The 14907-nt window shown below is 43.2% G+C and overlaps 1 protein-coding gene across 4 annotated transcripts in view; it reads right to left on the bottom strand.

Annotated features, from left to right (window-relative positions):
- The window catches only part of PAK5 (p21 (RAC1) activated kinase 5), a 197020-nt gene that overhangs the window by 5719 nt on the left and 176394 nt on the right, over window positions 1-14907 (bottom strand). For all 4 annotated transcript variants that reach the window (XM_032800141.1, XM_032800142.1, XM_032800143.1 and 1 more), the window contains 2 exons: window positions 14467-14593; window positions 4988-5113 (listed from right to left, as the gene is read on the bottom strand). In XM_032800141.1, coding sequence (XP_032656032.1) covers window positions 4988-5113; window positions 14467-14593 — 253 coding nt within the window. The remainder of the gene's footprint in view (window positions 1-4987; window positions 5114-14466; window positions 14594-14907) is intronic.

The raw sequence follows: 14907 nt of genomic DNA, 5'->3' as shown, positions 1-14907 counted from the left end.
ATTTGAATCTACATTTTCTTTCACATAGAGTGCCACTCCTCCCCCTGCACGACCTGTTCTGTCCTTCCGATATATTTTGTACCCCGGAATGATTGTGTCCCATTGATTGCTCTCAGTCCACCAGGTTTCTGTGATGCCTATTATATTAATATCCTCCTTTATCACAAGGCAGTCTAGTTCACCCATCTTATTATTTAGACTTCTAGCATTTGTGTACAAGCACATTAAAAACTTGTCCCTGTTTATCTGTCTGCCCTTTTCTGATGTGCCAGATTCTTTTTTATGTGACTGTTTATCATCTGAGCCAGCCCTTACATTATCCTCTTCCGTCCTCTGCTCCTGATTATAACCTGGAGATTCTCTATCATCAAACTCTCCCCTAAGAGAAGTCTGTATCCGATCCACATGCTCCTCTGAAGCAGTTGGCTTTCCCCCATCTCCTAGTTTAAAAACTGCTCTACAACCTGTTTAATGTCTAGTGCCAGCAGTCTGGTTCCACTTTGGTTTAGGTGGAGCCCATCTCTCCTGTATAGGCTCCCCCCATCCCAGAAGTTTCCCCAGTTCCTAATTAATGTAAACCCCTTCTCTCTACACCATCGTCTCATCCACACATTGAGACTCTGAAGCTCTGCCTGCCTACCTGGCCCTGTGCGTGGTACTGGGAGGATTTCCAAGAATGCCACCATAGAGGTCCTGGATTTCAGTCTCTTCCCTAGCAGTCTAAATTTGGCTTCCAGGACATCTCTCCTACCCTTCCCTATGTCATTGGTATCTACATGTACCACGACCACCGGCTCCTCCACAGCACTACACTAGACCCTCTGAAGATCTGTCCTATAGAGCATCTAGAATGCTGCATGTTTATGAGAATGTTTTAAGAGCAGAATATAATTTAACTGACACAAAACCAGCTATTTTAATCCTACTAAGCTCTCTTTTGAATAATAATGGGCCTGATTCTCATTTACATTAATACTACTGGCAGTGTAAAAGGGGTTTAAAGTGGAGTAAATACCTTGTGCCCATTTTAAAGCCCCTTTACACTGCCTGAATTTTGTAAAGCGGCCTAAGGGTGTGTCTAAACATAAGTTCGATTCCAAAGCTTGTATAGACATCCTTGCTCTAGCTCGCATTGAGCTAGCGTGCTAAAAACGGTAGTGTAGTTACTGTAGCATGGGTAGCGGTGAGTGGTGGCCTGGGCTAGCCATGCTGAATGTAAACCCACTTGAAGCTTGTGGGTATGTACTTGGGGTAGCTACCCTGTGCTGCTGCTCACCACGGCCAGTGGCTACACTACCATTTTTAGCATGCTAGCTGGGTGAGAGCTAGCCCGAGTATGTCTATGTGAGCTGTGGTTTCATACCTCCAGCTCCGAGTCTCAACCTACCCTTGGTGTCAATGACCATCAGGCCCAATATCATTTGCATACTGAGCGCCACACACATTGGGCCAGAGTTGGCTCTCACTTACATGCAGTAAATCCAGAGTAACAGAGATGACAGTGGAGATTTTCTGGTTTTACACCGCTCTAACATAGAACAGAATTTGTCCCACTCTGCATTATGTGTAGATACAGCCTCTTGCTTACAGCTTTAAAGCATGACTCATTACCCGGCTTGTGTGCATCAGTTATTTCTTCATCTTAGCTGTTATCGTAGATAATATAAAATCAAATAAAAATATACTAAATCCTACTATCATGTGGAGTAAAAAAGGAGAGTTAGAAGTCACTTCTTTGGAAGGGAAACTGTGAGTCACTGTCATTACTCAGAGAAAGGAATAATTGTTTTATAAATCCATAGTGATCTCCAGTTCTGAAATACCGTGACTCAGTACTTGGTAACAAATGGGTTATAACATCACATAACACCTGTGGATTTGTATAGCCAACTCCTTTCTAGTCTCATCTGAAGGTCCCTCAATTAAAGCTATGAACGGTCTATTCTCCTGACAGTTTGGCAGTTCTCAAAATAGTTCCCTGAGTTACAGAAATTGTCACTGCAACTCATCTTAATGGTGAGTTGACCATGCTTTGAGATGAACTGCAGCCTCTTTGAGAGTAAATGTAACCCATGCTGCTGTCATGCTTAATTTGAGAGAACTATCCTCCCTCATTCACAGTAACAGACAAAATTAAGGTTAATTAGAAATCTTCTAAAATTGCTAAATATTTCTACATAAGCATCCAAATGGGAAAATAACACACAGGTTATTTTCTTTCATACACTGGATCACAAATGATAGTGTGGAATGTTTTGAGAGCTCTGCACTAGATTATATCCCCTTCTCCCCCGAAGCCCTCACAACCAGATGGGAGGTTTCTCCATCAGTTCTTCAGAAATACTGATCAGCTGTAACTCTGAAAGTCTGACTGCATGGTCCTGCCATCATAGAAATGCCTGTTTGTCAGACAACAGCCATATGGTGCATGAAGAATGGCTCATGAAGAATTGCCAAGTTCTTTAAAATAAGTCCACAGCTAAATCATAACTGCATATAAGCAGGATCTGTTGAAATTTTCTGCCCTGAACGACCAAAAATCAGGATCTGCTTTTTTCCTCAGGGAAGATAAAATATACAGCTGAAGGACAAATTTTCAAAGCTGAAGTCTGCAGACCAGACCAAAGCAAAGGTTGTAGGTGAAACTGCCTCTCCATCATTTGAGTCCAGTGCAGAAGAGCATTAACAATTATCTTTTATTCTGTGTGTTATGTCCTGGTTATTCATTTTCATTTGGGACCTAATCCTAAACCTCCTTATTATTCTTCTGTAGGAGTTTATTGGTATCTAAGTAAACCTCCTACATAACTCAGGATTTTCTTTAGGCATGAACCTACAGAACCTTCAGACTGAGGTTTCTGCACACTTCATTTTGCAATTTTCTGACTTCACGGACATTTGGACAGTTAAGGATCACGGCCAGCCATGAAGTGCTTCTGACCTCACCTAGATTGTCTACAGCAGGGGTCTCAAACTCAATTTACCTAAGGGCCAGTGCCAGTCCTCAAATCCTCCCAGTGGGCCAGTAATGTCAATGAAGATGGTGTTCAGAAATGAAAATGTTTATATTGTATTTTTTATTCTGAATTTCTTAGAAATAATAGAACTGTCATACAACTTTATACAATTCTTCACCTGCCAGAGAGTTTTTAGTGTTTGCCAGACACCTGGCAACACTTCAGTTCTGTCAGTTTGTTGATGTTTGGCCTCAGTGACTGAGCAGTTCAAACCTTCAGGATTGCAGCAAGGTGTGCATCAGATAGTTGTGTCAGGTATTTTGATTTGTTTATATTAATTGTGGAAAAAAGTGATGCTGCCTCCATGGCTGACTCTCCCTGGTGACTAGTGATAGTATCTCTGTCCCTCTCCCCCAGCCAATGGGAGGTGTGGGGAGCGGTGCCAGCAGCCTACATTACCGGCAACGTGTCTTCATGCATCTCTTCTCCGCGGGCCGCAGTGGAGAGGTTCTTGGGCCACAGATGGCCCACGGACCGGGACTTTGAGACCCCTGGTCTACAGCTTGGTATAATAGGCCCTCATATGAAGAATCATTCAGATTCTGCACAAGGGCATGGAAAGATCAGCACCTCACATCAGATGTTTATGGGAGGAAATCCCCATTTGTTAAGAAATGGCAAGGAAGTTGGAGAGAGGAGTAAAACACTGTCTAGTTTATGTTTTGAATGGAAAGTACGGCGTGAGTGAATGAAATTAGTTACAATGTGTGTGAAATGTGAGCAGGATTTTCAAAACCTTTCAACCCTGGCTTAGCTCGTTACCACTGAGCAGAGTCAGGCCAATGCTGGGCATTTTTAAGAATCCCACCCTGATCACAATTAGTCCTTTGGCGTCCAGGACCATCTTCTCATTGTGTGTCTGTAACATGCCCAGCACAGTGGGGTCCTGGTCCAGGGCTCATATTGCTATCACACTACAAATAATGACCAAACCAAAACAACAACACGAATGACAAGTGACCAGTATAACTGGCCATTTATACATGCAAATGCTTGAGTCACAGGTACAAGGGTGGTAACTAAACATGCATATGGCATGCACAGTTAGGCTTGCATTTTTGTACATGTACTTAGAGCCCTGCGTGGATACAGATTTATACCCGCGGATGTGGATATCCGCGGCTATAAATTGGTATCTGTGGAACCACACGGCTCTCGTGGGAACCGCAGCAGTGAAAGGAGCAGTACGTGGGGCCGCCACTTCCAGGAGCCAGCGCCCTGCGCTGGCAGCTCCTCTGGCTCAGCTGTACCATCCCCACCTCTGCCCACTGGGGCAGGCGCCAGGCTCACCCGCAGCTGTCCCTGGTCATGCTAGTGTGTTCAAGCAGTGCACACGCCCAGACAGGAGACGCGGACAGCTCTGCAGAAGGGATGGGGGCGGGGCTGGGGGCGGTACAGCCGGGACGGCTCTATGTTCTGCTTCTTTCGTCGCGGTAGTTCCTGGGAGAGCCCTGTGGTTCCGTGGATACCGATTTATATCAGCAGATATTCACATCCGCGGGTATGAATTTGTACCCCTGCAGGGCTCTACATGTAATTGCACATGCCTGGTTTGAAAATCAGCCCCCTGTTGTAAGTGTAAAGAGTATTACAATGCATTCGTTAATGAGAAAATTATGGCAATTCCCTTTAATTATAACACCTACGCTAAAAATACACATAGAGGGTGCCTTGTATAACATTCTAAACATAAATTCTATTTATTACTGTTTGAGCGCATCCCCAGGGATTCATGTTTTATGACATGTCCCTGTGTAATGTCATTGCTTTGAGGTACCATCTATTGCTACTTTACTGCACATGCAGTGATTTCATTTTAGTGCATACTTTTTTACTGTATTAAACATAATCAAAACTATACATCTCTACACAGGGAGTGATGAAGTCACTTAAAATTGTACTTGTTTTATGAGGAAGCGGTTGCATCAGCCGGACACTGCAGCAGGGAACAATGCACTTGTTATGCTTACCTCAGTTCCATAAGGCAATCTGGAAATCACCTCTGGGGCCATCCAGTATGGTGTTCCAACCAGAGATTTCCTTTTCGGAACTTCCTTGGAAACTTGGGCACAGAACCCAAAATCCGATAATTTTATCTAACAATAAATAATGCAGTTAAACAACATGAATGGCGTAGAGGCCCTGTTATGGAATTACTGTACTGGCATTGCATTAATACCTATAAATTGCTTAAAATGAAGGTGATTTTGTGCCTCAGAAATTGACAAAGAGTGTAGAATTATAGGCAGGGCTGGTAGCACCACTATTATTAAGCTTGCCTGACACTTCCAATTATATATACATATCTTCCTAGATGTAGAGGTGATAAATGCTTTAAAGGGTTGATCAAATATTACTCTAAGGGGCACATTTTTATGTGTCCCTTAGAGTAATATTTGATCAACCCTTTACCCAGAAATATATACCCATCCAAATATAGCTGGCAACTGCCATCATGATGTGAAACAGAGATATGATGTGTCTGGGGCTCATGTATAAGGGTCATGCACATCTGAGAGGCAGGGATAAAGGGGACAAGCCAGAGCCCTGCCACCCACTGAGACTCAGGCTTAGGCACTCCCCCTGCAACCCATGCAGCGGAGCTCTGACTATCAGCCCCAGAGTGGCAGCAGCAGTGCAGAAGTAAGGGCGGCAATGGGGCACTAAGTCTGCTGTGAAAAGTGATATTGAACATCACTTTTCACATTGTCACCCTTACTTCTGTGCTGCTGCTGGTGCAGTGCTGCCTTCAGAGCTGGGTGCCTGGCCAGCAGACACTGCTCTCTGAGCTGGGCGGTATATGTACTTGCGGGCTGGGGGGCGTAAGCGACTACGGACACGAAGAAGGGGTACGCGATCAAAGAAGTTTGAGAACCACTGCTATAAACTAGTTTGGGCTCTTACATTAAGTCAATATCAACTCATTGACTATCACAACACCCAAACAACCACTTGGTAATGCTGAAAGACATTTAAAATTACACCTAAGGCCAGGCTGGGAAATTTACTTTCCTCATCACTTTTCCACAGTCAGCGTAGATTTCAGATTTGGTTGTCCAACACCAACGTGTGGTTGTCTTAATAGTCAGTGTCTCGCCTCATGGTCTGAAGCATTGCTGCTGCTGTGACTGGCTAAAGGCATTCTGCTCATTTTCTTTTGTGTTGTGCCAGGGTTCCTCTTTTTCTTAGTGTCCCTGAGTCTTATCCAGGTGCCCAGTAAACCTAAAGGAGTTGGGTGCCAAAATCCACTGGAAGTCCTGTAGGTTCCTTTGAAAACTCCAGTCTCTCCCTTTTAATTGTGCGCTCGCTTAGCCTTACACATTCCATGAGCTTATACAGCTCATTGGAAACTTTTCAACTAAATGATTTTTCATTGGAAAATGTTGTGGTGTCAGAACTGAAAATGTTTCACAAAAACTTATATCTGTCCATGAAAGTTTCAACAGGATGGTTTCTGAGGTGAAACGTGGACTTTCTAAAGGGAGAGAGAGCATGAGAGCGCGATGGAAAAACTTGATCTGAAAATGGATGTTTTGACCAAGTTGTATTTTGAGGAAGCCTTCCAAAGGTTTTGGTTTCATTCCAATGTGGAACAAAAACCAAATTTAGAAACCTCAGAAACTGTGAAATCGTATCGTCATTTTCTGGACAACTCTAGTTGTGTTTTTGTTTTAATATACATTAAAATGCCACTCACATAACCAGTATGAGGCTGTTAGGCAGAACTGATTTTAAATTCAAGTAAAAATCCTAATGCCTAGGTAGCGTTATATATATTTGGTTTGGAAATTTAGATCTGATTACATAGAATAGTGGTTGTCTAGTTCTCCACTTGTGCTGCCTCCACTTACTATTGAGTGCTCCCTGTGACCCCATGCACAAATATGTTGTTCTCCACACAAGTTGGTGCAGAACAGCCCTGAGGAGGTTGAAATGCATCTACACTTGGGCCATTCACTCAGTCCTGGAGTGGATTTTGCTGCACCCATGTGCATGTGGGCTTGTTTTGATTAAGTTCGCTGTGGAAATAATGGTGGTATTCTAGGACAATAATAATGAAAACAGCATTTCCATTGAGAGCAACATATCCTGAAAGGCAAGTGATGGGCACAGTCACCTGCGCATTTAATGGCATTGAAGTGTAACTTTTGAGGCAACCCTGACATGTCTTGATGGGCAAAAGAAGTGTGTGGTTTTCAATCTTATTAACTCAAGAACAGTGTTTCTCGAACTGGGGTCGCCGCTTGTGTAGGGAAAGCTCCTGGTGTGCTGGGCCGGTTTGTTTACCTGCCCCGTCCGCAGGTCCCGCCTATCGTGGCTCCCACTGCTCCGGGCCAATGGGAGCTTCTGGAAGTGGTGTGGGCCAAGGGACATACTGGTCACCACTTCCAGGTATGGGATAACTCAGTGGTTTGAGCATTGGCCTGCTAAACTCAGGGTTGTGAGTTCAATCCTTGAGGGGGACACTTAGGGATCTGGGGCAAAATCAGTACTTGGTCCTGCTAGTCAAGGCAGGGGGCTGGACTCAATGTCCTTTCCAGTTCTAGGAGATAGGTATATCTCCATTATTTAATTTTAATTTCCAGCAGCTCCCATTGGCCTGCAGCGGCGAACTGCAGCCAGTAGGAGCTGTGATCAGCTGGACCTGCAGACGGGGCAGGTAAACAAACCACCCGGCCCACCAGGGGCTCTCTCTACACAAGCGGCAACCCCAGTTTGAGAAATACTGCTCAAGAACATTAGCTTAATGTAAATGCAAAATCTTCCTCAGAAGGAGGCCAGACAACAACATGGCCAGCTAAGATGCCTTCAGATTTGTTAGCCTGAGTCTTAACAAGCTTTTCAAGCATATCAAACTAACTCCACTGAGCTAACGTGATAGAAAATCATGACTTTGTTGCCTGTCAAGACTGGGCCTTTTTTCCCTCCTCTATACCTGTGTAAAGTGCTCTTAAAGGTAATTTACACTGCAATGGTGTGACATTCTGTAACTCGGGGGAACATCCTGCACCCCCATGTTCATCCTTATGATATGATTATGTGGTATCCAATGCAAAGTTTGTCATGTCAGGTATCTTCGGAAGGCTCATGATGCACTGAGCATTGTTGTTATAGTAATGTTATAGGTTGTAATTTCATGTATACAGTTATGAGGCTGAAAATATGTCCTCATGTCTTAAAACAGACCCAGGCAAAACTCTCCAAGAGCAGAGGGGCAGTTCACACCTCATCAGGAACAAACCCAGTGCAGCCTCACAGGAACAAAGGACACTGACCCAGCAGCAACAAAGGATCTGTTGGACTCTTGAATGAGTCACCCCACCTACCTCCTTTGGTCAGTTTGGGACTGTGATGAGGTAAGGCTCACCCGACTCTGAAGGGGGGAGAGGGGCACCCAAGAGGGAAGAAATAACATGATAAAAGGGAGAGATGTTTGCCAGGCTCTTTCTCACTTTTCCACCCTCTCTACAGACACCACCACCAAGCGACTGAAGCACTGATCAAAGGGGAGAGCCTGGCTGAAGAGCAACCAGCCAGCCTGTGGTGAGAAGCATCTAAGTTTGTAAGGGCACTGAAAGTGTTAAGATGCTTAGAATGCGTTTTGCTTTTATTTCATTTGACCAAATCTGACTTCTTGTGCTTTGACTTATAATCACCTAAAATCTATCACTGTAGTTAAAAAATCTGTTTGTTTATTTTACCTGAAGCAGTGCGTTTGGTTTGAAGCATGTCAAAGAGTCCCCTTGGGATAACAAGCCTGGTACAGATCAATTTCTTTCTTCAATTGACAAACTCATATAAGTTTGCAGTATACAGCAGGCATAACTGGACACTGCAAGACGGAGATTCCTAGAGTTGTGTCTGGGACCAGAGTTATTGGCTAGCTTTGTTTGTACAATCAAAGAGGCATCTTACATGCTAGAGGCTGTGCATCAACAGCCCAGGAGTGGGGGTTCTCACAGAAGAGCAGGAGCAGGTTGGCTTCCAGAGTCAAGGATTGGCGTGACCTAGCAGATTACCAGTCCAGATAACACCAGGGGAATGCCACAAATGGATTAATAGCCTCTATGGTAGAAGCCATCTCACCAAAGCATGCATGTGGAAAGGAAGAAACTCATTTTTGAAATCTAGGCCAAAATAGGCCTATATGAACATAAGTTGCATCATCACGCTATCGAACACCTGCAGGAATCTCTCTACTTGGGCTCCGAGGAGTACTTGGTTGGACATCCTCTCCAAAAGCCTGGCTGGAGAATGTACCCTGTAAGAAAATGTCCTTGACATGCCCCATTCTCCCACTCCCTGGGAACTCTGGCTCCTTAACTGCTTACCTGCCTCTAACAGCATGTTGTCCTCCACTGGCTGAGCCAGGAAGAAAGCTGGCATGACAGCTCAAATATGGCTACACTGACATTCATTCATTGCTTTCTCCCACTCCTGCAGACGGGTAGTTTTGTGGCTGGATTGGGGGGTCCTGTGGCTACATACTGCCCTCTGGCTATGTCTAAATTTGCCTTCTTTGGCTACACCCTCGGCCTCATCTGAAGGGATTTTCTAAGCGGGCTGAAGGCTACAAAGTCTTCTGACTACCCTCTGCACTCCTGGGGCTTTTTTCTAGTGAAGGTCTCAAATTGCTGCCCTATATTTGACACATCTGTAAATCAACTTTCTGTTCATACAACATTGAGCAGTAATAGTCTGTTTTCAAAACGCATGGCTGAAAATGTATGAATAGATAAAATGTGAACGTTTGTGTGTGTGTGTGCGCCTACCTGTACTGTACAGTATTAAACGCTTGGATTTATATTGCGTCTGTTTACAAGAGATGCTGCTTCCATGAAAATAAAACTGCTTACTCAATACTCCTGTTTGTAAGATTGAGTCCTTAAAGCTAAATAAGCAGGTTGTTTTCATTTTTTTATGGTAGAACCCAATTTTATTGGAAGCTGTTCTGCATTCAGATAATGTCTATCGCTACCCATAGTACAGTGTATTTGCATTTTCAGGACTGACCTTTTGCCTTGCATGTCAGAGAAGGAAAACTTTGCACATTTGTCTATTAGCGTTCATGGGAGGCACGAGGCAATTCTCAAAAAGGGCTGTATTTTTGGAGTTTAATATGCCCACCCTACACATTCCCACACTGTATGTCATTTGAAAAGCTGATTTTATCTTTGTTTAGGTGAGATCTGATGTGGAGCTGTCAAGGGGTACCATGAGCCCGTAGGCAAGGTGAAACAATACTACCCAAAAAGAGAAACTGTCATTTACTGCAGTACCAGAAACACAGTAGCATGACTCTGACTTCAGTTCTTACAGTTTAAGTTAATTTCTATACCATAATGTTGGGTTTATTGGTCAAAGATACCAAATGACAATCTATTAAAAGATTTGTATTGGTTTTGTAGGGCTGATATTTCTTTTTAAATGATGAAGCTGCTTAGTATGTGGCAAAAATGGGAAATATCAACATTTTGCAAAATATTAACATGAAATGCTTCGACGTTGCATATTCTTAATGGTCAAAGCACCTCACAAGTGATTATAATAATTTTCTATATTTTTCAATTGAAATGTGATAACCAGATAAGTCTCACACTGAAGGTTTAATTCAGTGACACTTATCCACGGTATTAGTGTTAGAGATGACAATACACACCTTCTTACTGAGCTTCAGTCAAAGTGCTCACTAAATCAAAATGGCAGTTTTGATATTAACATGTAGATCTAATTAATATCTAAATTAGCACAAGTCTGTATCTGTACAAAATGGTAGTAGTGGTGGTGATAATGCTAACAACACACTTTATGAATTTTACCTCTACAGGGAAGTTACAATATAAGAAGACATGGAGAATACAAGTCCTCTAAAGCTTATGTCAAAGAGAAAAAGACTGTTCACCCACTTTGAAACACATATCATTTGCCCAGCAAATCAAAAGAATGCAAAACTGCCAAAAGCCACTGGTGCTAGACAGAATTCTGTGATGCTGGCAGCAGAAGTCAGGAGCAATGGCTACTGGATGAGTATTCTATCACGTCGGATGCTTTCATAAATACATCAGCAAGTTAAATTTGGCATGTCAGAGCTGAATTGAACCCAGGAAAAAAAGACAGGCTCTTAATCTGATCAGAGAGCAGGAATTTAAGTCATCCAAACATGTTGAGTATATTCATCTGGAGAGTGAGCCTGATGAACAGCTTAATGCTGCTTCAATCCTTTGATCTGAAATAGTTAAAATGAAAGCCTCTGAATGTTATCTAAAGCCATGTGACTGTAGTTTACAGATATCAGCTACTTTGGTGCCTCTATTGATGGAGCAGTTTGTCCTTTGGTTGATAGATAAGGAGGCATATTATTCAGCCAGCAATGAGTATAATCCTTCAGAAGACATTCAAAGAAAGTGCCTCTCAATTGCAGAGTGCATAGCATATAACAATTCCAAAATTATCACACTACTGCACACAAGCCTTCCTGCCCAGCTACACTATGGGTTTGGGTCTCACCATTTAATTGATATACTCTACAGCTTCATAGATTCTGCATCAGTTATGATGAGCAGAGGTAGTTCATCGCTTGTGCTGCAAAAACAGAAGTAGAAAGACTCCAGGGAGGTGTGTACATTCCAAATGGCTGCGTACAACTTCATGCTGGTGGAAATCTCATCCATGAAGAAGATAATAACACAGATATCAGTGCAAGAGGTCACTGATGGAAAGCAATTCTTTCATTCAATGGCTAGAGTGGTATTTCAAGAACAGCCTGCAGACAGTCCAGCATCATAAGAAATATCACTGAAGCATGGGAAAGAAGTCACTTATATGTGCTCTATGTGCCAGTATGGCTTCTTGGATCTCTTGGTGTCAAAGAACAATAGTAGTTTGGTCACCTGATACAGATGTTTTGATCCTGGCTGTTCACGACTTTCCAAATATGGAACATATAGATAACATGTGGATTGACACAGACATCATTACCAGCAGGGGCAGCTGTAGGTATTTTGCTGCCCCAAGCACGGCAGGCAGGCTGCGTTCGGCAGCTTGCCTGCGGGAGGTCCCCGGTCCCGCGGATTCGGCGGTACACCTGTGGTAGGTCCCCCGAAGCCGCGGGACCAGGGGACCCTCCACAGGTATGCCGCCAAAGGCAACCTGCCTGCCGCCCTTGCGGTGACCGGCAGAGCGCCCCCCGTGGCTTGCCGCCCCAGGCACGCGCTTGCCATGCTGGTGCCTGGAGCCGCCCCTGATTACCAGTACAGTTGTCAAGCGATGATTCATGCCTGTGCATGCAATTTGTGATGCACTCACTCCTGACATCTGCAATATACTTCCTGCTATATGCACATTAACAGGATGTGACTCTGTGTCAACCCTATTTGGCATTGGGAAAAACTCTGGGTTTAATGCTGTCAAAACAAAGGGAGTTTACTACTTCAGAGATCTTGCTAAACTGGGACAGAGTGACAGACAAGCCACAATTTCTCCAGCAAGGAAGTTAGTAGCAATGCTGTATGACCACATTGAGAAAGAAAAGGAGATCACAGAGACCTGAATTGCTTTTGCCTCAATCTAGCCATCAAGAAGGACGAGCCACCAGCCAAACTCTCACATGTCAGGACAGTGTTGAAGAGCAGACCAAAAGAGCATCTTGGCAAACAAAAATCAGGATATCTTCACACACAGGGAAACCAGATATTGGATCACCATAGCAACATGGATGGAAAAATGTGGATGATGAACAACTTCATGTATTCTTCAAGGGCCCAATGGCAACTGTGTTTCCACAAAACCTTATTTGTGCCTGTATCAATAGGGATCACTGCACAATGAAATGTGTCTGTAGTCAGAACAATTTCCCTGCATGCAACTGTGTACATGCCAAAGCAATGAAGACTGTGGTAACCCATGCACTCTCAACAGAGATCATAATAATGAACAGAATGATGATAATGATGTGGACTAGAAATGTCACCAGTGCTATGACATTTCAATGATACCTGTATGAATTTAATATTAGATTTTGTTTTAGATTGTTGTTGTGATGCTTTGAGCTCACAACAAACTCCATTTTTATGTCTTGAGATAATACTTAAGAGTCATAAAACTGAATGTAAATATTTCAAACTAGTCATTTTAACATGTTGATGGTATCACTGTTTATCCCCGTTTCCATAATAGCACCCCTGAACAGCTCCACATCATACCTCCTCTTAAAGTAGACATAATACACTTTCAAATGATGTACGATGTATGTATGTGTGTAGAAAGGGTACATTAAGTCAACCGACTCGGGGTGTCAGCCATTCGCCTCCCATGTTGGTCTGCAGTTTGTAGTTAAGGAATGAACCTAAACAGCTATATGAAGAGTTGAAGAGGAAGCACAATAAATTGATGTATTGTGTAGACCAGCATTTTATTATCAGTGCTGATTTGTTTTCTTTTGGCCTCAGTGGAGATGCTATTTTTTCTTGAGGGCAGTTTTTTTTTTATAAAACCAGAATGTAGAAATAATTGTAGGTATTTACAAAACAAAGCAAATAATATCCAAATTGTCCAAGCCAAATATATTTTTCAGTTTACAGCATGGAGAAGAGATGAAATAATGCATAGTTTGGAAGCTCTTTTGTAGGAGTGTAACAGTTTTTGCATATCTATTGCTCATCCAAGTACATAAAAAAAGACCATTTCTAAAAAAAGATAATTGCATAACATAGCCATGAAGAAATATGCATTGCAGATAATAAGTACTAGAGTAATGAGGCATTGTGTGCAGATCCTGGAAGCAGATCAGATGGTATTTCAGAAACACAGCTATTATAGACGAGACTGAACAACTTTCACATGTATGGAATTTTCTTCCCCTGATGCAGGCACATTTAATTCTGATGGGAGTGACCTGTGCCTACAAAGGGAAGAATATACCTCTTGGTAGCTGAAGACAATAAAAGGAACCAAATTAGGAGGAATGCTCTTGTGATTAAAGTGTCAGACTGAGGGCTTGTCTACACTACCGTGTAGGCTCGATCTAAGATATGCAACTTGAGCTATGTGAATAGTGTAGCTGAAGTTGACATACGTAGATCTCCTTACTGTGGTATCTTCACTGTAGTAAGCCGACAGCTGATGCTCTCCAGTCAACTCCGCCTGACCTTCTTGTTCTGGTGGAGTACCAGAGTCAACGGGAGAGCGCTCAGCAAATGATTTGTTGTGTCTATACTGGAGGCAATAAATCGACTCCCACTGGATCAATCGCTGCCACTGATCTGGCGGGTAGTGTAGACAAGCCCTAACGGTGAAATTCTGGCCCCACCGAAGTCAGTGAGAGTTCTGCTATGGCTTTCAATGGGGTCAGGAATTCACCTTTGGAGTCCAAAGACTCAGGTTCAAGTCATTGATCGTTTGGATTGTCACAGTTAAAGATACAGTAGGAGTGAAAATGTTAAATGCTCACCCTTCCATCGCTCGTGAGAAGTATAGAGTCACTTTTGATATCGCGGTGAATAACCCCTTGATTGTGCAGGTAGGACAGCGCTCTCAGTACAGACAGACAAACTGTAGCTATCTGCTCTTCATTCATTCTAAAGGCAAGAAGGCAAGGAGTGAGGATGTGTAAAAAAAGAGAAAGAATAAACTATGGAAGAAACAGATAAGGACAACAGGCCAGAACCTTTGCTGATGTAAGCTGGCCCAGCCCCATTCAAGTCAACATGCAGTCATGATAGACAGCAGCCAAGTTTCTCAAGGGAAAAGACGGTTACTCACCTTTGCAACTGTTGTTCTTCGAGATGTGTTGCTCATATCTATTCCAGTTAGGTGTGTGCGCGCCGCGTGCACATTCGTCGGAGAAACTTTTACCCTAGCAACACTCAGCGGGTCAGCTGGGCGCCCCTGG

The sequence above is a fragment of the Chelonoidis abingdonii genome, chromosome 3, assembly GCF_003597395.2.
Source record: "Chelonoidis abingdonii isolate Lonesome George chromosome 3, CheloAbing_2.0, whole genome shotgun sequence".
In the NCBI taxonomy this organism is placed as follows: Eukaryota; Metazoa; Chordata; order Testudines; family Testudinidae; genus Chelonoidis; species Chelonoidis abingdonii.
The sequence above is the reverse complement of the archived record's forward strand: the minus strand, read 5'-3'. Positions and strand labels throughout refer to the sequence as shown.